Raw genomic sequence first — 24,916 nt, forward strand, 5'->3', positions numbered from 1 at the left:
TATTTGAGTCATTTTGAATACTTTTATATTTCTTGATTATGACAGAAGATGCTTTTCTATGTTGTGGTGCTTTGGTCCCTCAATACTCCAAAAAGCCTCCAAATAATTGCAGTAGGTGAAGATATATATAATTATTAAATTTAAATTCTAATTATCATCATTAAAAATTATTTTATTAGTATAAATTTATAAAATTAAAATTCAAACTTCATCTCTATCTCTCTCTGTGTCAAGATATGACAAATGCCTGGCCTGCTTTGGACTATGAAGACCGTGGCAAAATAATCTTTTTTGTTATGAATATTTAAAAATTAATTAAGTCTAAAAAATAATTACTTATTTTCTTTTTTAGTTTGTTAGTATAAGAGAATGAATCATTTCCTTTTAAGGAAAAAAAATAATTTTAATATTTCACGTGACATGTTTAAAATCACGAAATAAAATGACTATAATTTTATGTAAGGCAACAAGATTAAAAAATATTATTTATTTATTCAAACTCCGTATTAAATTAATGAATAATGCTAAATGGCCAAAAATTTAAAAAGTATATAATATCCTTTTTATTTTAAAATAAGCTGAATTTTTTTCATTTTTTAATTAAAAGGTATTAAAGTTAAAAGAGCAAAAATGTTCAAAAACACATTTTAATCAAATTCTAGCCAAATTTTTTGATCAATTTTTTTTTCCTAAATTAAATTAGATAATTCATTTTTAAACGTAGAGAATATATATGGTCATAACTTTGGAAATATCGAAAGAATCTTTTCATTTTTCAAAAAATGACTTTCTTAAAAGTAATGCTAATAATATAAATATTCCTTTTTATTTGCCTCTACAAAAGTAGTAATAACAAAAAGGGATTATTTTTTTCCATTTTAGACAGAAGAAATGGCGCTTTCAAACTCCGACGGCTCAAAGGGACTCTTGCAGACTCGAGAATTGTTTGAGGTATCTAATTACTTGTTATTATTTTTTCATTTTAATTTGTTTGATTTATTATTATTTTTTTAAAAAGAAAATTGTATTTTTTTCTTTACAATTATTTTTGATAATCATCTAATTTTTTGGTTGATTAACTATCTAAAATTTTGTTTTGTTGATGATGATTTGATTCTTTGTGTTGTGATCCCTTTTTCCATTTTTTTCTACCCCTAATTTAATTTTAATTTCAATTTCTTACCTGACAGGTCTAAAATCATAAAATTTAAAAATATTTATGTATATGTGCGAAGTTAAAATCAGATAAAAAAAAGGTTTAGGGAAGGAAATTACAAATCGGAATTAATAAATTTTGATTTTGCTGATGAAGATTCAATTCTTCGTGTAGTAATTTCTTTTTCCATTTTTTTCTACGCCTAATTTAAATTTTTTAATTTAATTTCAACTTCTCATCTGGCATGACTAAAATCATAAAATTAAAGTATATTTTAGTACATTTATAAATTTTTAGTTTAAAATCATAAGATTTTCTTAAATTATATATGAAGCCAAAATTAGATACAATTAGGTTTAGGGAAGGAAATTACAAGTCTGAATCAATAAGGTAAACATTCAAATAGTCAATTAACTGAGTTAATTTAAATTTCCGGACAAATAAATTAAAACAGAGAAAGTAATTTATCTTTTTAATTTTTCCTCCCTGTAAGAGAGGATCAATAGTGTTCTTACTTCGTATCTACTAATTAATTGTTACTCTTATGTGTATTTTTTTTTTTTTTTGTTAAGTTATACTCTTATGTGTATTTTTTTTTCTTTTGTTAAGTTATAATCTAATCCATTAATATATGTATATTTTATGTTGTGATAATTCAAGTATGTATTGGAGACTAGTGTATACCCAAGGGAGCCAGAGCTTCTCAAAGAGATCAGAATTATAACTGCAAATCATCCACGGTAATTTTCATTTTTTATTGGCTTTTATAATTGTTAATATCATTTTAGCCCTTAATTTCTTGAGTGCAAAATTAATTTAGACATATTTCGTTGAAAAATTATCCTATTTGACGAAATTTTAATTTCATATGTAAATATTATATAAAAAAAGGTTTAAAATGTTCATATTAAATTTTTTATCCCAAAATATCCTTATTTTTACTTAATTAGGTCAAAAATGTCTTTTTCATTATAAACATGTTTTTTTCTTTATAAACACATTATTTTTCGGATAAAAATGTTATTTTTTTAAAATTCTTTTTTCTATTAAAATCTCTTTAACTAATAAAAAAGTGAGAAGTAATTTTTATTGTTCTTAATGTCATTTTATTAATAACAATGAAATAATTTCATACCATTTTAAAACTGATAATATAAATCTTATATATAAGATCATAGTAACACATCATTGATTTTTATTTAGATACGTTGATAAATAAAGTTGTTGTTCACCCAAAAAAAAATTTAACTTTAAAACCAAAGAATATATGCTTATCCTACTTCAATTCGAAAAATATTTAAAAAGTAAAAATATTTGCTAGTTTATTAAAAAAACAGTTTGTATCGTTATTCAAATAAAAATTAATGATAAAGTTACTATAATAAAATGTGATTAAGAGGATTTTTTTACTTTTCACCTTATTAAAATTTCTGACTCGACCACGACTAATACAGGAGTCTGATGTCAACTTCACCAGATGCTGGCCAACTAATAGCTCTACTTCAGAAACTGATAAATGCCAAAAATACTATTGAAATTGGAGTGTTCACTGGATATTCTTTGCTCCTTACAGCACTTACAATTCCTCAAGATGGCAAGGCTAGTTCATCTCACTTTTAAATAATATTTTCTTCGTTTAATTTGTTTAGCTAATAAATTTTAAAATAATATTTCGAGCTATAACTAGTATGTGATCAATTTTTTTGGAAGTTCTTGTTAATGTACTTTTCTCAAAAGTACTTTTAAAGAATCTTTTTTAGTTTGTAAAAAATAGTTTCTATTATTTTTAAAATACTTATTTTCTTTCAAAATCTTAACAAATTACTTTTCTTTTTTTAATATGCCTGGTCAAACCAGATATAAATATGCAAATTTTTGGAGGGGAAAAAACCAAGAAATCATGATTTGAGCCATTCAAGTGCCAAAATACAATTGCACTATGTCATGTCAACTTTGAGTATTTATATTATGAGCAGTGATAGAACTAGCAAGGGTCGAGTGGTTCATCCGGGTCTTTTTGGTTAAAAATTTATATTATCTATATATCATTAAAAATATTTTTTATTTGTATATAATAATGTTGAACCTCCTTTAAAATTTTCATATGTTTACTTTTTATATTTCAAACTCTGTACGATTCTTGTGAATTTTGGGTGTGTTTGAATTCAGCCTCTAGTTAGGTCTTCACTGAAGGATTGTCCACCTTCTCGAGCCTTGTCACTGTCTATAAGACATATTCTTGCCAACTTGAAGTGTCAATTTGATCATTGATTAAGTTTAAATGTCTAATTTTTAAATTGTGCCAAGTTTAAATGGTTATTTAGGAATTTAGTCTTTTCTTAAATTTCATATCAAGACAAAAAAATTGAAACAAACAGAGTAAATATATATTTATATTAATTTAGTTACATCTAACTTATGAAAGAATTAATATAATGTGGATGCAGATTACAGCTATAGACATGAACAAGGATACATATGAGATGGGATTGCCAGTTATCAAAAAAGCTGGAGTTGAACACAAAATAAACTTCATACAGTCTCAAGCATTATCAGCCCTTGATGAACTTTTGAAAGATGTAAGTACTCTATATAATAGAGGTAATATATCAAATTCTCGATCAAACTTAAACTGTTTGACTCTCGAAAAACGAAATATGTCACATAAATTGGGGAAAAGGGAGTAACACATTTTTAATGAATAACATATTATATTGTGATCTACTTTAAACCTTTACTTATGCATTATGTTATTTGCTTTAATTTGTTGTAGGATGCAACTAGAGGAAGTTTTGATTTTGCTTTTGTTGATGCTGACAAAGTTAATTACCAAAAGTACCATGAAAGATTATTGCAATTGGTGAAAGTTGGTGGTATAATAGTGTATGATAACACACTATGGTTTGGGACAGTTGCTATGCCAGAAGAGTTTGTTAAGGAAGAATTGAAACCAACTAGGTTTTACAGCATTGAATTTAACAAGTTTCTAGCTAATGATGATCGAGTTCAAATTTCTCAAGTCCCTTTAGGTGACGGAATCACCATTTGCTGGCGACTCTAATTTGGATCATTGTTACCCATTGTTTCATAATGTATTGTATTGTATTGTACTCTATTGTATGGTTGATACAATGTTTGGCTAGACTGTATTGTTTGTTGTTGTTTAATAACATTTTTATTGTTTGGTTTGACGGTATCGTATTGTATTGTGATTTATAAATTTACTAAAATATCCTTAATTATTCTAGGGTAGGAAGTTTGACTAGAATTAAATAATATAAGGTAAAGGGTAAAATAGTATTATGAAATATTATGTAAAGATATAAATAGAAAAAGAAATTAAGTAACAATGGAAACACACCAAATTGGTTGTTCCATAAAATGGGGGTTTTCATTGTTACGTAACAACGGAATTTAACAATACAATACAACACATTTTAAGAAACAATCAAAACAAGCATTATAGGTATAGTCACGATACAATACAATACAATGGGTAACAATGATCCAAACAGAGTGTAAAGATTCTGAGGGTCTATCAAAAACCACATGTTCATCTTTAAAAGTTAAGAATAAGACTGCGTACATTTTATTCACATCATATTCATTTTACAAAGTATGTTGCAAAATTGTGCATAAGTTTATCTACACAACTTCAAATGACTGAAGTGTTGGAAACTAAACTTCAAGTTCAAGGGCTACTATTTTTCCTAAATCCTCATGTTTTCTATTCTCTCTTGTCGCATGTCGACCGATGTAGTCTAGCCTCAATTGATGTTGCCTGGTCGATGCGCCCAGGCCTTGGCCGATGTAGCCTACCTCGGTTGATGTCGCCTGGCTGAGGCACCCAAGTCTAGTCGATGTAGCCTGGCCGATGTAGCCTAGCCTCAGTCGTTGTCGCCTGACCGGTGTAGCCTAGTCTCAATTGATGTCGCCAAGTCGATGCGCCCAAGCCTTGGTTGATGTCGCCTGACCTCGGTTGATTAGCCTAGCCAATGCGGCTAGGCCTCGTACGATGTCGCCTAGCCTAGACCTACTAAAATCGGTGCAAGTCGAGCATTCTTCATCGAAATATTATATAAAAAACTACATGAAGTATATAAGTTTACAAGTGATATGCAATAAATAAAATAATAATCATATTATATTATTATGAAAAATGAAAATATTTAATAATAAGAATAAATTTTAAACTGACTGATACATTATCTTTTAAATTTTTGATGTAAACTACATTTAAATTTTAGCTTAGACAAAAATAGTGAAGGTGATTTTTTCCTATTCATCTAAAAAATTTGTGAACAGATTTATTTGATATATATGTCAGTGGAGGTAAATGCAGACGTACAATGAAATATTAGTCACGATATGTGTGAATGGACTCCAACACTATGATGATACATTAAAAGGAACGTCATGTACGTTACTTCATTTGAAATTAGGGGGCATTTGTCAATTCACTTATCAGGGTGTGTTTGTTATGAAGGAATTTATTTTTAAAAATATTTTAAATTTGTTTTATGTTTGATTGACCAACTTTTTTAGGAAATATTGTTTCTAGGAAAATAAATTTCACAAAAATGACGAAAACGATTTGCCTAATGGAAATGGGGAAACTAGTTACTTATTAGGATTAATTACCTATATACACAACATTATTTAACATATTTTCATTATTCCCTATCCTTTTTAAATATTACTAAAATCCCCCTTTTTAATCCATTAAACCCAACTTCCTGATACATAACTTATTTTTACTCCTTAAATCACTCTCTTTTTTACTTCCACAATCTTATCAGTTTATTCTCTCAATACAATTTTGAATTTTAAGATCTTTCTCTTTCTAGTCGATCATCCATCAAGATATTGTTTCAAATTCTTTCACTCACAGTTCATAATTTTTTTTTGTTTTTCTTCATCAAAATTTTGATATATTATGGATGATGCACCTTCATTCAATATTGGGATTACCCAGATAATGTTATCTAACCAATTGTGTTTTATGATTACGAAGAAATTAATTGGGCAGAAAACAGATCTAAGAAATTGCATAATCCTTTCGTAATGGCGAAAGTAAACATTAAGAAGGTGAAGAAGCATAGTCCATCTTCTTCAAAAGTGCAGTCGATAAAATCAATAAAAGAGGTGTCGAAAAGTCGCACCAACAATTTCTCAGCGTTCTTTACCTAAGGTTAGATTTTCCATCTTTTTATCAATTTTTGTGATCGTTAAAACTTGATTTTATTAGTTTAATGATTTTATGATACATTAATGATTCAATACTTTTTTAATGTTGTAATTCAACAGGATTTAGTTAGTTTTGTAGATAATTTGAGTTTGTCGAGAATGATTGCGGCATCTCAAATATCCCTCTTCCTAATGTAATTACACGCAAGATTTTGGTTGGAGAAGTGAGAGGAAGTTGAACAACTTTTGGAGCTGGAAGAAGCTTTAGAAACAATTGTCGCTTTTTGGATATAAACATTCATTGAAAGGGGGGGGGGGGGGGGGGTAGAACATGTTGCTAAACATTCAATGTATCGTGTTCAAATATTATGTATATGACATAACTACGTCAAATTGTCTAATTGACTATGTATCGATGTTGTTATGTATATGCAGTACTGTTTTATAACTAAATGTGTGTTTATCATATTCACAGTTTATCATAACTAGTTTTTTTGATATTTTGTTGTTCAACTTTATCTGATAAAAAATGAGGGGGGGGGGGGGGGGGAGTAGAACATGTTGGTAAATACCCTTCTATATCCAAAGTTTAGATTTTTAATGTATCTAATTGATAATGCCTTCGTTTCAACTTTATGATACATTAAATTAACCTTTGTTACCAAACAATAATGTATATATCTTAAATCAAACAGTCAGACAAAGTTTTAGTAAAGATTGATACATAGATAAATTTTAGTTAGTTTTTGATTCATTCATGTATCTAATTGATAAATTAATTCTTACTTATTGTAATACATTTATAGATACACTTTATTTTATTTTACATACTACTTTTTCACAACCTTATTGTATCAAATACATCATTTTCAACTAGATCATGATACATTATATAAAAATATATCAGAACCATATTGAGTGGTACCATCTCCACAAACACAATCTCTTGTACATTATTATCAAATAGCTAATGATACATTATTTTAAAAAGGTTTATAAAAATGTGTTACAAAAATGAACACTACATTGAAATTTTGAAATTCTTAACATTTCAATTTATTGTATCAGAATTTCACTAGCAAATAGTAAATTGTAATGTTTTATCAAAGTAAAAGTGAAAAAAGCAAAAAATTGAAAATTTATAATCTCAAAATAATGTATCTGAAACATAACAATAGTTCCAAAAAAGAGTTTTTCAATTTTCTTTCGGAAAGAAAGTACAAGTTCTTCGTTTGTGACATTCTTGTCCACAATGTACACAAATGCTTTGTGTTTGTGCTTATCTTTCCATCGAGATCTTTTCCCTTATTTTCCTTGGTCGTCCAGTCATCTTTTTGTACCTAGGTGGCAAGACAATTTCTTCCAAAACAAATTTCGATACTGACCAATCGTCCTTATCCAGCATTGAAATCATTGGAACTTCATACGTATTTGCTAATGCAGCTGGTTTGTAGTAATCAGAGCAGAGATGTATCTATGATGTTTTTGCTCTTTACAACAGCAATTGCATGCGGACAAGGTATCTCGTCATGCTGAAATCTACAGTTACATATTTTTCTCTCAAGGCAAACAATGTATCTTCGTCCACCTTTATACATTTAATAAATAAATTTAGAAGATGGAACTACTTGCGCACATTTGAAAGTTAGAGATACATCACATATCAATTAACTCAATTTAAGATACACAACATTCTAATGATAACAAACTCCAGATACACGATAATTTATAAATTGATACATACCTTCATATATCGATTAAAAAGTTCATATACTGATACATTAAAAAAGAAATTCACATATATCTGATATATTATTGTAACAACACACTAACTCACATCTATAAAAATCCATTGCATATACATCAAAGTAGAATTGAATCAAGTTGAAAATCAGTAATATATCATGATTGTATATGCACATACAAATTCAATAATCAAAAAAGAAATTCATATATATCTTATACTTTATATTAACAGTACAGTAACTCACAGATCTGCAAACCCACAACATATACGTCAAAATTTTAATGTATCAAGTTCTAATTAGTAATGCATCACGACTTATCGGTCAAATACAGATTCATGAATGAAAAATAATGTTTAAAACACAAGAATATGTGTTGCATACCTTTTGTTATCAGATCTTTCAATTCGAAAATTGAAGCTATGGCAAATAAATATAACAACTTTTGCCCAAGCTAATTATAAAATAACAACTTTCAATTGCCTTCATATTTGGGATCTGACATCACACAATCAGTGGCGGACCCAAAAATTTTACCAAGTGAGTTCAACATATAACAAAAAAATGAAGCAGTATTAAATGTTGTGGGTGAGAATCGTACCCGCGATACATTAGTCAAATTGTCACTACTTTGCCGTTGGGATACATGTTAATATTGGTTTACGTGGGGTCAAATTAATTATATATAGTGTTTTGTTTCAATTAAAAAACAGATTGAATATATATATATATATACAGTGTATTTTTTCGACAAAGTGGGTTCATATGAACCCACATGCAACAAGGTAGGTCCGCATAAAAATAAAGATACCAAGAAAGTTTGCAAAGAAACCCAAGTCCTGATCGTCAATCATAGTGAGATTTGTGTAGAATTTGAAGAACCCAAAAGCTATGATCTTCAATTTTTTTCTTCCTTCGAGAGTGTCAGTCAAAAATCAAAATATTCATTATGTATCTTATCAAATTTTCAACAAAAGTTTTGAATTCTACTCGAAAGTTTCTTTGCTGAAACAAGGACAAAGAAAAAATTGAATTTTGAATTTTGAATTGATTTGTTATTTTAGGATTTATGTTTCTCTAATTGACACAGGAAAAAGGATCTAAATAGCGTAAATTATGGGATTTTAATTTTATTTTATGTTTTGTTTTCCTTTTTAAGCGCAACAGCCACATATATAAGGTATCACAATTAATGTATCCGGACAGCCAATTATGTATCCGGATGACTGATATTTATTATTTTATCTTTTCACTCATTCAACCTTTTAACTCCGGATCCCTCTTCTTAACCATCCCAATTCCCACCCTTCGCCACCTCCAAACCTCAGCTCTTCAGTTCATCCTTTTATTAATCTGTGTATAAAAAATCAGAATTACTGATTTTAATAAACTTTGCAGAAACACGAAGTAACCAAAGTTTAATAAACCAGTAAGAATAGATGAACAGAAATTAATTGACAAAACTAAAATCTGTAATAAACGTACCACAATCTGGAAAAAACAGAATCAGAAAAAGATCAAGCCCACTGAATGCACAGTGTCCCCTTAAGGAAATTATTCCCCTCTAGTATCCGAGGTTTGATTTGGAATATGTCCTCCCAGGATAGAATGATCTCAATCACCAGTGTATTGATACCCAAAACGCTGGTGTCAGCGAACCACTCAACAACAGTAAAGTACACGAAGAAATTTTGTGCAGAAGAAGAAGAAGAAATAAGAAAAATTCGTAAGAAATAAATCTGAAGAATCAATGTATTTATAGGCAAGAGGAACTGGTTTCGAAAGGTTGCAATCCTTCAGAATCCACACGACCATTCATGAAAGTTGCAACCTTTCAAACGGTCATGGCTGTTTCTGAAAGTTGCAACCTTTCAGAACAGTCACTGCGGGAAATTTAAATAAAACGGGAAAGATTTAAATTAAACGGGTCGCGCATGGATCCGAGTCAGGTCGGATCAATTAACTAATTAATTGAATCGGTTAATTAACTAATTAAAACGTTGGCCATTTAATTTAATTTAATTAATTAAATAATTAATTAACTAAAATAATTAAAACAAACTGTGTCCAAAATATAATCTCTCGATCGATCATTTTTCCAAATCCAAATCCAAAGCCAAAGCCGAAGCCGAGCGAGCGACGACGACGACGGCGCGAGGGGGGTCCCTCTTTCCAACCCTTTTAACAATTAATAGGAGTGTTTCTATATTTAAACTCTCCTATTTTTCTTTCCACCACCGATGAGGGACAAATGTCTTTTCAATGTCTTTTCAATAAAGCATAAGAGGACTTTTCAAGTTCTCAACTTTTCAAGTTCCCAACTTTTTCCAAGTTCCTCTTTCATCTTCTCTCAATTTCCCATTAACTCTTGCTACATACCCAACAATCCCCCACATTAATGGGGAATGGTTATAACATAAGGAATGCACGGACGAGTGTGTACTTTACAAGCAAGAATCAATTGCATCTGGATAAGTAGGTTTCCCCTTGGACTTTCCGTAGTGAACATATGTCGGATATACTCGGTCAATCGGTAGATGCGATATCTTTGAACCGTCGAGCTTTGGTGTATACCTAGACAACCATATGTCACACAATTAACCCTTTACTGTTTATGGTTCTTACGATTGTGTTCGTTTCAGCCATGAACACCTCCTGGTTTCATGAGTGTATAAAGAATAGGCTTTTGACATAAAATTCTTTTTGAAGCGGCTTACACTTCACACTCACATAGGTGATTTATAACCGTGTCATATCGTAGATACACTATTTGGTCAAATCTGCCAAACTTAGCAAATCATTAAAAACTTTAAGTTTTATTAACTCATTAACAAGCCTTAAAGTCTTAACCTTGTTCCTGAACATTGTCTTCATCATGAGAATGGATTGAGTTGATTGACAATGTCGAACCGTCAGTCAAAACTTTGTTTTTCTCCTTGAATCTAGCTCTTGGGATCTCCAGTCTGCTAGATAGAGTTATCGCCCTGCTGACTTGTCCTAAGCCGTAAACCCATTCCCTTAGATGATCTTTCAACTGCCTCTCTCACTAGGCCTTTCGTTAGTGGATCTGACACATTATCGCTTGACTTCACATAGTCAATTGTGATAATTCCACTAGAGAGGAGTTGTCTTACAGTATTATGTCTCCGTCGTATATGACGAGACTTCCCGTTGTACATAACGCTCCCTGCCCTACCAATTGTTGCTTGACTATCACAATGTATGCAAATAGGTCCCACAGGTTTGGGCCAGAATGGAATATCCTCTAAGAAATTCCGGAGCCATTCAGCTTCTTCACTGGCCTTATCTGAGGCAATGAATTCAGATTCCATTGTGGAGCGAGCGATACATGTCTGTTTGGATGATTTCCAAGAGACTGCTCTTCCACCAAGTGTAAACACATAACCACTTGTGAATTTTACTTCATTTGACCCGGTGATCCAATTTGCATCACTATATCCTTCAATCACGGCAGGATATTTATTATAATGCAAAGCATAGTGTTGTGTATGCTTCAAATAACCCAACACACGTTTCATTGCCATCCAGTGAGTTTGATTCGGATTACTAGTGAACCGACTCAGTTTGCTAATAGCACATGCTATATCTGGTCGCGTACAATTCATAATATACATCAAACTTCCCAACACTTTGGCATATTCCAATTGAGAGTCACTTTCACCTACATTCTTTTGAAATGTAAAGCGTAAGTCAATTGGAGTTTTGACAACATTGAAATTCAAGTACTTGAACTTATCCAATACTTTTTCAATATAATGAGATTGAGATAATGCTAGTCCCTGAGGAGTTTTGAGAATCCTGATCCCTAAGATCAAATCAACAACTCCTAAGTCCTTCATATCAAACTTGCTGGACAACATGCGCTTAGTAGCATTTATATTGTCAATATCTTTACTCATTATTAACATGTCATCAACATACAAACAAACAATGACTTCATGATTCGGAACATTTTTAATGTAAACACACTTATCACATTCGTTAATCTTGAATCCATTTGTCAACATTGTTTGATCAAATTTAGCATGCCATTGTTTGGGTGCTTGCTTGAGTCCATAAAGCGACTTCACAAGTCTGCACACTTTCTCTTCTTTACCAGGAACCACAAACCCTTCAGGTTGTTCCATGTAAATTTCTTCCTCCAACTCTCTATTTAAGAAGGCTGTCTTTACATCCATTTGATGGATTTTAAGATCATGCACTGCCGCTAGTGCTATTAACATTCTAATTGATGTTATCCTTGTTACTGGAGAGTATGTATCAAAGTAGTCCAGACCTTCCTTTTGTCTATATCCTTTGACTACAAGTCTAGCCTTATATTTGTCAATAGTCCCATCGGCTTTCATTTTCCTTTTAAAGATCCACTTTGATCCTAAAGGTTTATTTCCTGGAGGAAGATCAGCCAATTCCCAAGTATGATTACTTAAAATTGATTCGATCTCACTATTGACAGCTTCTTTACAATAGATTGACTCAGATGACGACATAGCTGCTTTAAATGTTGGAGGCTCATTTTCAAGCAAAAATGCCACAAAATCTGGTCCGAAAGAAGTGGATTTCCGTTGGCGAGTACTACGCCTAGGATCTTCATTAGGTTGTGCATTTTCCTTTGATTCTTCCCGTGGTCGTTTAGATCTTTCACTTGTCGACTCACATTCAGTTTTATACTGATAAATGTGTTCAAAGAACTCAGCGTTATCTGACTCAATTACCGTATTCACTTGAATTTCAAGATTATCAGATTTGTGAACCAAAAAATGGCAGGCCTTACTGTTCACAGCATATCCAATAAATACACAATCCACTGTTTTGGGTCCAATTTTCACCCTCTTAGGTAAAGGAACTTCTACCTTGGCAAGACACCCCCACACTTTGAAATATTTCAAGTTGGGTTTCCTTCCTTTCCATAACTCATATGGAATTGATTGCGTTTTGCTACGGGGTACCCTATTGAGTATCTTGTTAGCCGTAAGGATGGCTTCTCCCCATAGATTTCTTGGTGAACCAGAATTGATTATTAAGGCATTCATCATTTCCTTTAATGTTCTGTTCTTCCGTTCAGCCAAACCATTTGACTGTGGTGTATAGGGTGCAGTAGTTTGATGGATAATACCATATTCCAAACATATCTCAGCAAAAGAAGATTCGTATTCTCCACCCCTATCACTTCGAATCATTTTTATCTTTAGATTCAATTGATTTTCCACTTCATTTTTGTATTGCTTAAATGCATCAATTGCTTCATCCTTACTATTAAGCAAATATACATAACAAAATCGAGTGCAATCGTCAATAAAAGTTATAAAATACTTTTTGCCACCACGAGATGGTGTCGACTTCATATCGCATATATCTATGTGAATTAAGTCTAAAGGTTTTGAATTTCTTTCAACAGACTTATAAGGATGTTTAACAAACTTACTTTCCACACAAATTTCGCATTTTGATTTATCGCATTTAAAATCAGGCAATACTTCTAAAGTAACCAATTTCCGCAAGGCTTTGTAATTTACATGTCCCAAACGGGCATGCCATAAATCATTTGACTCCAATAAGTAAACAGAAGCAGAATTCTTATTAATACTGTCAACAACCATTACATTCAGTTTGAAGAGGCCCTCAGTGAGGTAGCATTTTCCTAAGAACATCTCATTCTTACTTATTACAGCTTTGTCACTAACTAGGACACACTTGAACCCGTTTTTAACGAGCAGTGCAGCAGAAACTAAATTCTTCCTAATAGTAGGAACGTGCAGAACGTTGTTCAGAGTCAACACCTTGCCGGATGTCATTTTCAACATTACTTTCCCAGTTCCTGCAATTCTTGTTGTTGCTGTGTTTCCCATGAACAAATCTTCATCAACCTCAGCAGGAGTGTATGTTGCAAAGGCTTCTTTCGCAGAGCAAATATGTCGAGTGGCACCTGAGTCGAGAAACCACTCCTTGGGATTTCCAACTAAGTTGCACTCTGAGATCATTGCACACAGGTCATCTGCATCTTCCATCTCTTCCACGATGTTTGCTTGACTTTTTCCTTTGCCTTTGTCTTTGTCTTTGTCCTTTCTTGGAGCACGACAGTCAGAAGACTTGTGACCAGCCTTACCACAATTGTAACAGTTGCCCTTGAACTTTTTCTTGGCCTATTCTGACTTTTGTCCGTTGGACTTCTTTCTCTTCTTGTCTTTGGTAGGAGCTTCTTCAACAATATTAACTCCAATTACTGTTGAACTCTTATGAGACTTCTTTTCGGCGGTTTTGTTATCTTCCTCAATCTTGAGCCGAATCACAAGATCTTCAAGGTTCATTTCTTTACGTTTGTGCTTTAAATAAATCTTGAAGTCATTCCACGAAGGAGGTAACTTCTCAATCATTGCAGCCACTTGAAACGCTTCATTTACTACCATATCTTCAGCAATCAGATCATGGAAAATAAGTTGAAGTTCCTGCACTTGTGATCCAACAGTTTTACTATCTGACATTTTATAGTCTAAAAACTTTGCGACCACAAACTTTTTCAAGCATGCATCTTCTGTCTTATATTTCTTCTCAAGTGCATCCCACAATTCTTTCGAAGTTGTCATTGCACTATAGACATTATATAAGTCATCTTCTAACGCACTCAAAATATAGCCCTTACATAGGAAGTCTGCCTGTTTCCATGCTTCAATAATCATGAATTTTTCTCTGTCTGGCATTTCAGCAGAAGGCACTGGAGTTACTTCATTGGTAAATTTCTGCAGACCAAGAGTGGTAAGCCAGAAAAATACCCGTTGCTGCCATCCTTGGAAATTCACACCAGAGAATTTTCCCGGTTTCTCTGCTGGTGGTACAGCAGTTCGGGTTGGTGCAGCAACAGCCACCGTAACATTGTCATTAGCCATTTCAGAATCTGTAACAAACAAAAATTGATACAAATGACTGAGTAAGCAATAACTTAAGTTGCAAACTTAACAGGAGTATAAAACCACGAAGGTTTTTCTCTCCACCAGAAACACAGATTAAAAAGTATAAATAATTTCCTTAAGATTGTTATTAATCTGTGTATAAAAAATCAGAATTACTGATTTTAATAAACTTTGCAGAAACACGAAGTAACCAAAGTTTAATAAACCAGTAAGAATAGATGAACAGAAATTAATTGACAAAACTAAAATCTGTAATAAACGTACCACAATCTGGAAAAAACAGAATCAGAAAAAGATCAAGCCCACTGAATGCACAGTGTCCCCTTAAGGAAATTATTCCCCTCTAGTATCCGAGGTTTGATTTGGAATATGTCCTCCAAGGATAGAATGATCTCAATCACCAGTGTATTGATACCCAAAACGCTGGTGTCAGCGAACCACTCAACAACAGTAAAGTACACGAAGAAATTTTGTGCAGAAGAAGAAGAAGAAATCAGAAAAATTCGTAAGAAATAAATCTGAAGAATCAATGTATATATAGGCAAGAGGAACTGGTTTCGAAAGGTTGCAATCCTTCAGAATCCACACGACCATTCATGAAACTTGCAACCTTTCAAACGGTCATGGTTGTTTCTGAAAGTTGCAACCTTTCAGAATAGTCACTGCGGGAAATTTAAATAAAACGGGAAAGATTTAAATTAAACGGGTCGCGCATGGATCCGAGTCGGGTCGGATCAATTAACTAATTAATTGAATCGGTTAATTAACTAAAAATAATCTCTCGATCGATCATTTTTCCAAATCCAAAGCCCAGCGAGCGACGACGACGACGGCGCGAGGGGGGTCCCTCTTTCCAACCCTTTTAACAATTAATAGGAGTGTTTCTATATTTAAACTCTCCTATTTTTCTTTCCACCACCGATGAGGGACAAATGTCTTTTCAATGTCTTTTTAATAAAGCATAAGAGGACTTTTCAAGTTCCCAACTTTTTCCAAGTTCCTCTTTCATCTTCCCTCAATTTCCCATTAACTCTTGCTACATACCCAACACATCCCACCTCATAGTATTTTACTAGATAGATATAAATGCATCGCCCCGAAAGATTTTAGATCCAAACAAACAGAGATCCACATTATTTTTAGTGTTGAATTATAGTAGAGTGGTTAATAAATATAATAGAGTTGTGCACGAGTATATTTAAGATTTAAGACGAATTAAAATCGATTGACAAAAACACATATAGACTTAAATTGTTGGGATAGGTCGTTTGATTGGTAGAAGAATTAAATTGAGAGCATATTTTAATTGTGATGAAAATATATACTAATATGTATATTCGATGTAGGAGTTTGTGCTAATACGTGTCCAATATATGTTATTATTTTTATAATTTTTCAATATTTCAAATTGTTAATTATTATGATTTACAGTATTTTTTACATAATTATTATATAATATATGTTACTCCCTATATCCTAATTTATATGAAACTGAAAGAATTTCGAGAGACAACTAGAATTTTTATATATTTTATAACAATGGAAAAATGGTCTAATATACCCCTCAACTTTGTCATTTAGAGTTGATATACCCTCGTTATGAAAGTGGCACATATATATCCCTAATGTTATACAAATGACTCACATATACCCTTTTCCTCTACGGAAGTGAACAAATTAATTTTAATTTAATTATTTAAAATATATATATATATATATATAATTCCATATGGGTATATTTAATCCTCCTCACTCATAATTTTTTTTTGGACTTTTTTTTTATTTCAACAACTAATTTATATTTATTATTTTGATGGTCAAATTTATTTATGTTTCACTAATTTTCTTGTAAAATTTATGATAGATGACCCAATTTTTTTCAAATACAAAAACTAAATTACAATATAGTCAAAAAAATAATTTTAAATTATAATATAGCCACAAAATAAATTAGTTTTAAATTTTTTTCTTTACACCAAGGAATGAAAGAAAAAAAATAAGAATGAGAAACTCAAATAATGATAGTCAAAAAAGTCAAAAAATAATTTATGTATAAAAAAGATTAAAATATACCTTGAACTTTGCTAGAAGGATCATATATACCCTTACATGAATTTTAAAAAAATTAAAAGTCAAAATTATAAATTTAAAATTAATTTTTTCACTTCCGTTAAATTAAGGGTATATGTGAGCTCATTTTGTAACGGTAGGGGTATATGTGAGTCATTTGTATAATGATAAGGGTATAAATGAACCACTTTCATAATGAGGGGCATATCAGTTCCAAATGACAAAGTTGAGGGGCATATCAGGCCATTTTCCCTATAACTATTGTAAGTTGTTAATTATTGTAATATATAGTACTTTTTATTCATATTTGGAAGGAAAAGAGTCTAATATATCTCTTAGCTTTTTCACTTAGAGCTGATATATCCATCGTTACAAAAGTGGCTCACATATACTTCTATTGTTACAAAATTGGCTCACATATATCCTTTACCGTTATAAAAATGACTTACATATACTCATACCGTCACAAAAGTAATAAAATTAATTTCAATTTTTTTATTTTATTTTAAATATTTAAAAAGATTATGTAAGTTGTTGATTTAACTACAATTTAATTTGTACGAAAGAGGGTCCATATTAACAAACACTTGGTAACCACATATAGTGATGTGTTGGTCTGTTGTCCTCATAAAAATGAAGTTACAATCAAACCAAACAAAAATGCTTAAATATCACCGACAGTTATGATGTAGTGAATAAAACTATTTTTTTAATTAGAAATTTTGCATTCTAATCCTAAATATTAAAAAGATCATTGATAAAAAACGTTTTTTTTTCAAATAATGTTCTATGCAGCATAAGTTCAAATTAATCGAACTCACATACAAATATCGAAATTTGGTGCATGGTCCCTCATACTCAATGAAATTTCAGGAAGATTGTTTCTCTATGTGTAGACTTTAGTGCTTGGTCCCTCATACTCAATAAAGGTCTTAAAATAATTGCACGGTTGATCGAATTTCGTATATTTTGATTAAATAGTATATTTATATTAAATTTATTATATATAAATATTAAATTTTGATCTTAATGAATATAAATTAAAATTGACATTATCAACTCTAAAGATAATGAAAGATTTTATTTTATATTTTTTTTTAAAGACTTTCTTGGGACTAATGCTAATATAAATATGAGGAAATTACATGGTTAAGCAAATATATACTAGTTAATTAGTTATTATACCTATAGTTTTAGTTAATTACCAGTCGCGATCAACATTCAGTAATAATTACATGGGCAGAAGTTTTGAGTTTGTATAATTCAAACGTTTGTATAATTTTTCTATAATGTAATTTTGTATAGTATAATTTGTATAACTGTTTAAAGTTCAGATGTTTATATTTGTATAAATTCGTTATTTTGAGTTTATACAAAAATAACTCAATTATAAAAACATATCCGCAAATTATACAAACGAATCACCTTAAACTATAGCTACAACTCGTAAATATGCAAACTATAGTTATGAAACATAATTAAATTTATAATAATGACTATTTGCAAAAATTCCCCAATAAATATCCCTTCTTCTTTCTCTCTACAAAAGTAGTAACAAAAATTATTTCTCATTTTAGACAGAAGAAATGGCTCTCTCCAAATCCTTGGAAGGCTCAAAGGGACTGTTGCAGAGTCAAGAATTGTTTGAGGTAAATATTTAATTATTGAAATTATTATCTTAAATTAAAGATGTTCAGAATGTATTATGATTTTCTTTTGAAATTTATAATATAAATATATTAGGATATCGGATTTAAAAAATTATTAAATATTCACATACTCTATCACAAAAATTTACTCATGAAAAATATAAGAAATCAACAATATATAAAACATGAATGATTAAAAGAAAGAGATAAGTGTAAAAACACACTTAAACTATTTTTTTAGTTTTATATTTAAATTATTACTTATTAGTTTGAGAAATACACTTCAGTGATGATGTAATACACTCTCTTTTTTGTTTGTAAAAATCTTGCCACATGACATTCTATATAGATAAAATATTCCATCTTGACAAAAATCAATAAACCATTAATATTGTTAAAAACTAAAGATTAAAGTATTACTATTACTATCTCCAAATTATTTTATAAATAAATAAATAATTTTTTTTTCTCACCCCACTCTACCATCTCCTCCCCAAGACAATCCCCCGTCCTTTTATTTTTAAATAATCTTTTAAAAAAAATCCAGATAATTACAAATCGAAACCAAACAAGTTTAAAGTTTAAATAATTAACCAATTAAGTTATTGACACTTTTTGGACTAACAAATTGAAACAATAATATAAATATATATATATATATATATATACTAGTAGGTTTTTTTATCAAAGTTTTTTAGTATTGCATTTTGATGTGCTTGTCCTTATTTATTTTAATATTATTGTGTGATGATGCAAGTATATACTGGAGACAAGTGTGTACCCTCGAGAGGCAGAGCTTCTTCAAGAGATCAGAGTTATAACTGAAAATCATCCAAAGTAATTTTCATCTTGCTTTCACATTTTTACTTGTTATAAAATGTCATACCATAATATATAAATATAAATATGATCTTAAATTTAGCTTTATCTCATATTTATGTCCTTCAATGTTGGGTGTATATAAGTAGGTATTTGAGCTTTTATAAAGTTAAATAAATATACGCACGTGTCTTACGTGACATAATATACATAAGATGTTAAGTAGGACGTATGTACACTTGTTCAATTCAATTTTATATAAATTTAAGTGTCTACTTGTGCACACATCCAATGTTGAGAACATAAATGTCACGTGAAATTAAGTTAAAGGACATGTTTATGAATTATGCAAAATGACATTTTAGCCATCAACTTCTAGAGTGCAAAATCACCTTGATACTTTTTCATTGAAAAGTTAGATTGATATTTTTATTTCATATAGAAATATCACAGAGAAAATGATCAAAATATTCTTAAACTATGCAAAATTTAATGAAAATACACTACCGTAATTGTCTAGGTCAAAAATATCCATATTGTTACTTAATTGGGTCAAAATGTCTTTTTCATGCTAAATATTCTTTTTTTTTATGAACACATTTTTTTTCTAATAAAAATATTATTTTTAAAAAATCCCTTTTCCATTATTTTTAAAAAAAAAATCTCTTTAATTATTAAAAATATAGAAAGTATTTTTCTTTCTTCTTAATGTCATTTTATCAATCAAAAACTGAAATGCTTTCATGCACTTTTTTAACTCGATAAGAAGGATTCTTTTTTACTTTCCACTTATTTATTAGTTAAAGGAATTTAAAAGGAAGAAACAAAAAAATCATAATTCATAAGTAATATTTTTATTAGGTGTAGAATGTCTTTGTTGATAATAGTTATTTAGCTTTAAAATGTCTTTACAGTTAATCATAAGAATATTTTTTAGTCAAATTATTAATAATAGAGGTATTTTAGGATCAAATAATTAGCAATAACTATGGATATTTTTAAATCAAATTATTAATTGAGAATATTTTTATTCAAATCTTCATTATAAAAAAAAGAATACTTTAACCCTTTTCCCAATTATTGTATATTGACTCTTCCTATTTATTTTTTATATATATATATATATATTTTTATTTTTTTTATTTTTTTTATATTTTAACATTTCTTAATAAAATTTCTGACTCTGTCTGTCGATACTTATACCAGGAGTCTGATGTCAACTTCACCAGATGTTGGACAACTAATAGCTCTACTTCAGAAACTGATAAATGCTAAAAAGACTATTGAAATTGGAGTCTTCACTGGATATTCTTTGCTCCTTACAGCACTTACAATTCCTCAAGATGGAAAGGCTAGTCCATCTCACTTTTAAATAGTATTTTCTCGATTTTAATTTATTTATCTTATTTATTTTAGTTTATTTTAAAAAGAATGTTTTTTTTTTTTTGTGATAATTTTTTTAATGTCAAATGTACATGATATGTTTAATACTATTATAAAGTATTTTGATACAATTTTTTAAAAAAATTAACTTAATTTAAAATTACAAGATTAATTAAGAAGTGTTCTTTATCTTCTTAAGGCTAAATACCTAAATAGCCTCAGCACAGTAACAACTATAGCTAATAAGCTAGTATACACGTATTTGCCCGATTACTTTAACAGACGTGTTACCTCCTGATTCCACCTGTCCTGTCCAAAAAGTAAGGAACTCATCTGAAAAGTAGATTTGCTAGTTCAGAACGTGAACTCGGAGAATAGGAGTATACAAGTGAACCACCTAGAATCGATCCATGACCACTAAACTCAAAAAAGGAGGCCTTCACCAAGTAATGAGCTAGGCAACCTTCCCTACCTCAACCGATCTTAGCTCGGACATGCCAACATCCAATACTTACTCTTTTCCATTAGAAAAAATATATATACATTAATTTTTTTTAAATTTCATGTTAAGTCAAAACAAGACAAACAAATTGAAACGAAGTATTATTTTGATATATAAATATGGATGCAGATTACAGCTATAGACATGAACAGGGATACATATGAGATAGGATTGCCAATTATTCAAAAAGCTGGAGTTGAGCACAAAATCAACTTCATACAGTCATCAGCCTTATCAGCCCTGGATGAACTCTTGGAAGATGTAAGTATAAAACTTAAACTGTTTGACTCTCGAAAAACGAAATATGTCACATAAATTGAGACAGATGAGTGACACATTTTTAATGAATAATATATTATATTATATATCTACTTTAAACCTTTACTTATACATTATGTTATTTGCTTAAATTTGTTGTAGGATGCAAATAGAGAAAGTTTTGATTTTGCTTTTGTTGATGCTGACAAAGTTAATTATCAAAAGTACCATGAAAGATTGTTGCAATTGGTGAAAGTTGGTGGTATAATTGTGTATGATAACACTCTTTGGTTTGGGACAGTTGCTATGCCAGAAGAGTTTGTTAAGGAATCACAAAAGAGGAATAGGCTTCACATTATTGAACTTAACAAGTTTCTAGCTAATGATGATAGAGTTCAAATTTCTCAAGTCCCTTTAGGTGATGGAATCACCATTTGCAGGCGACTCTAAAGATTCTGAGGATCTATCAGAAATAATTTATTTATCCTTAAAAGTTAATGTTGAGCTTCAAGTTTATAATTCACCCTTTATCAATATAGATCATGGGGGTAGTGAGTGTCAAATCCAAGACCTTTTGACTGGTCTGTTGTAATAAAATATTGTTGAACGTGTGATCATCTCATCTAAATGTTTAAATTGTTAGAAAGAGCATAATTTCATTTACTTAATACTCCCTTCGTCCCATTTTATGTGGCAATTTTCGAATTTCAAGATTCAAACAAGTCTATCTTTGACCGTAATTTTTTCATAAATCTTTTAAACATTTTGAATTATCAATTATTGTGACTTGTAGTACTTTTTACGTAGTTTACAAATATATAAATTTCATTTCAAAAAATTTGAAGATTCCATCCACAAATTCTCGATCAAACTTAAACTGTTTGACTCTCGAAAAATAAAAAGTGCCACATAAATTGGGACAGAGGGAGTAACATATCAACAACTTGGAATCGCAAAAACATCATTTACAAATGTCACGATCCAAAAAATGAACGCAATGACACTTGTCTATTCCACTAAGACAAGTCAGTCTCAATTCAATGAAACAAAAGAAAGGCAGACAAATAAAGAAGATAAATGCAGAAAACTTATTCATTCTATTAACACCCCAAAACCTGGTTGTCACGTCTACAAACCTCTAATACAAAAAGTGCATAAATGAAATATTTACATAGTCTCAATGTTTTAGTTTCTCAAATAGAACAAAGCATATCATAAAGGAAAAGAGGGTCCACCGGGATGACAAACAACTACCTCTCAATAGTCCTTTGACAAGCCTCGAAAAGTAGGAGAAGAAGGACGATCACACGGTATTGGTCTCGGAAGCTATACAAGTGTAGAAGCAAGGAGTGAGTACCAATAACACGGTACCCATCAAGCAACCTAATAAGCAAAGCAACCTAGCTAGAAATCGAATACTTCTTTCATCTTAACTGAACCTTTTCAAACTACAACCTGCATAGAAATTAGCCCAACCTAATAGTTCTACAATACGCGGCTCACAAGACCCAATATTCACAGTTCAACACCAACATGAATCAACTAAGTCAATCTCAAATGACAAATAGATCAATCACAATCAACAACTAGATCAATCACAAGCTAGTATCATTTCCCTTCTGCAATTGTTACTAGACAAAACCATTTCCCATCAATTTCTTATCATATCACTAGGCGGAACCATTTCTCTTCGATTTTATATCATTTCACTAGCTAGAACCATTTCCCTTCGTCTTTATATTACATCACAAGCTGAAACAATTTCCCTTCAACTTTATATCACATCACTAGCGGGAACCATTTTCCTTCGGTTTTATCACTTATCACTAGCCGAAACCATTTCCTTTCGGCTTTACATCATTTTACTAGCTGAAATCATTTCCCTTTCGGCTTTATATCATTTCACTAGTAGGACCATTTCCCTTCGGCTTTACAACACATGTCTCATCACAGTGTTCAACAAGCAATGCACATAAGAAAATTCATACCACAAGGAAGAAACAAAGATTCGAGCAATTTAAATCCACTTTCAAGCCATCAAAACAATTCATCAATCAATCACATAAGGGCCACAACAAGGCAATTCACAAATCATCATTATCAACACGTTGCCTTTTTATTTAACCCTTTTTATATATTAAGATTAATCAAGTGGAAATAATAAACCCTTCACCTCATCTCCCATTACTCCCAACACACATACAATGAAGAGAAGTAGACAATTCTACTAGATTACTGATCTTAGGCATATTTATATGCCTAGAATGCTAATTATGCCCGCATTTACACCTAGTTTGAATTCAAAATGTATTCGTTTGTAGTCGTATAGAGTCTTTTAGTTGTTTATGAGCTAACCGACATGATTAGTTATGTAGGATGGACAATGGAAGAACACAAAAGATCCAACGCAAAAGAGAGCAATGAAGAAGCTGGAGGAAATGCCACTAAGGCATCGCCATATCCGTTTCGCGTCGTGGAGACGAATTACTTTTTGGCTTGCAAAATAAATTTCTAGACAGAGCACTCCACGCGGAGAGGGATTTTAATTTTGGTCGCGAAAGTCAAATTTAAGGCAGAGTGTTCCGTGGAGAGACCGCGTCGCGAAGAAGAGAAAAGATTCGCATAAAGAAGATTGAAGATACCTTCGTGTCGCGCTCCTTGTGTCTAGTTTTGGCCGTTTCAACTTTTAGTATAAATAAGTCATTGTTTTATTTTATTTATGATTCTTTTTTTTCTGGGTTTTGAAGAACGACAATTTTGGAGTACGTTTTCTGTAGTTTTTAAGGTTAATTCTTAAACTCTTTGCCTTTCAATCATTTGATGATTCATAACCATTGTATAATTGATTCTTGGACTATGAGTAGCTAAATATCCTAGTTCTAGGGCTATGGCTACATGATGATTGTAACTGAGTGAGTTATGTTTTTTTGGGTTGATTATTGACTATCACATGAATCTTTCTTATGTTCTTATTTTCCGTATTTCATGATTGATCACCATAGAAATAAATTCATTGTCCGAATTGAACTCGGGAGAGGAATAAGAGGAAAGAACATGGGGGCATAAGGAGCTTGTTGAACTCTAAATAGCTAGGGTTAATTTGTTTCTAGGATAGGGATATACCTAGAGACCTTGCTTGGGTCACCATACAGGAAGATAACTTAATGCTCGGTAGGTAATCATTTTATCCCCGCTCAACGATGTAGTTAGTGTGTTATCTA

General features: G+C 30.8%; 3 protein-coding genes across 6 annotated transcripts in view; 2 read left to right on the forward strand and 1 right to left on the reverse strand.

Annotated features, from left to right (window-relative positions):
- The window catches only part of LOC125830205 (HMG1/2-like protein), a 185,001-nt gene that overhangs the window by 55,483 nt on the left and 104,602 nt on the right, over window positions 1-24,916 (forward strand). The window lies entirely within an intron of this gene.
- Window positions 868-22,193, forward strand: LOC125830202 (probable caffeoyl-CoA O-methyltransferase At4g26220). Of its 4 annotated transcripts, none has more exons than XM_049509402.1 (6): window positions 868-951; window positions 1,817-1,896; window positions 2,611-2,755; window positions 3,604-3,735; window positions 3,930-4,207; window positions 22,136-22,193. In XM_049509402.1, exons 1-6 carry the CDS (start codon window positions 892-894, stop codon window positions 22,143-22,145), a joined length of 705 nt encoding a protein of 234 aa, XP_049365359.1. In that variant the 5' UTR covers window positions 868-891; the 3' UTR covers window positions 22,146-22,193. The 4 variants fall into 4 exon arrangements, with proteins under 4 accessions (XP_049365359.1, XP_049365360.1, XP_049365358.1 ...); XM_049509403.1 differs by having other exon boundaries at window positions 3,930-4,185; window positions 22,114-22,172; XM_049509401.1 differs by lacking the exon at window positions 22,136-22,193 and having other exon boundaries at window positions 3,930-4,217.
- On the reverse strand, window positions 8,564-9,005 carry LOC125830207 (dolichyl-diphosphooligosaccharide--protein glycosyltransferase subunit 4A-like). The gene is made up of 2 exons (XM_049509411.1): window positions 8,873-9,005; window positions 8,564-8,601 (listed from the first exon to the last, which is right to left on the reverse strand). Exons 1-2 carry the CDS (start codon window positions 8,940-8,942, stop codon window positions 8,564-8,566), a joined length of 108 nt encoding a protein of 35 aa, XP_049365368.1. The 5' UTR covers window positions 8,943-9,005.

Source organism: Solanum verrucosum, unplaced genomic scaffold, assembly GCF_900185275.1.
Source record: "Solanum verrucosum unplaced genomic scaffold, falcon-dt-bn FXZP01000072.1, whole genome shotgun sequence".
Lineage (NCBI taxonomy): Eukaryota > Viridiplantae > Streptophyta > Magnoliopsida > Solanales > Solanaceae > Solanum > Solanum verrucosum.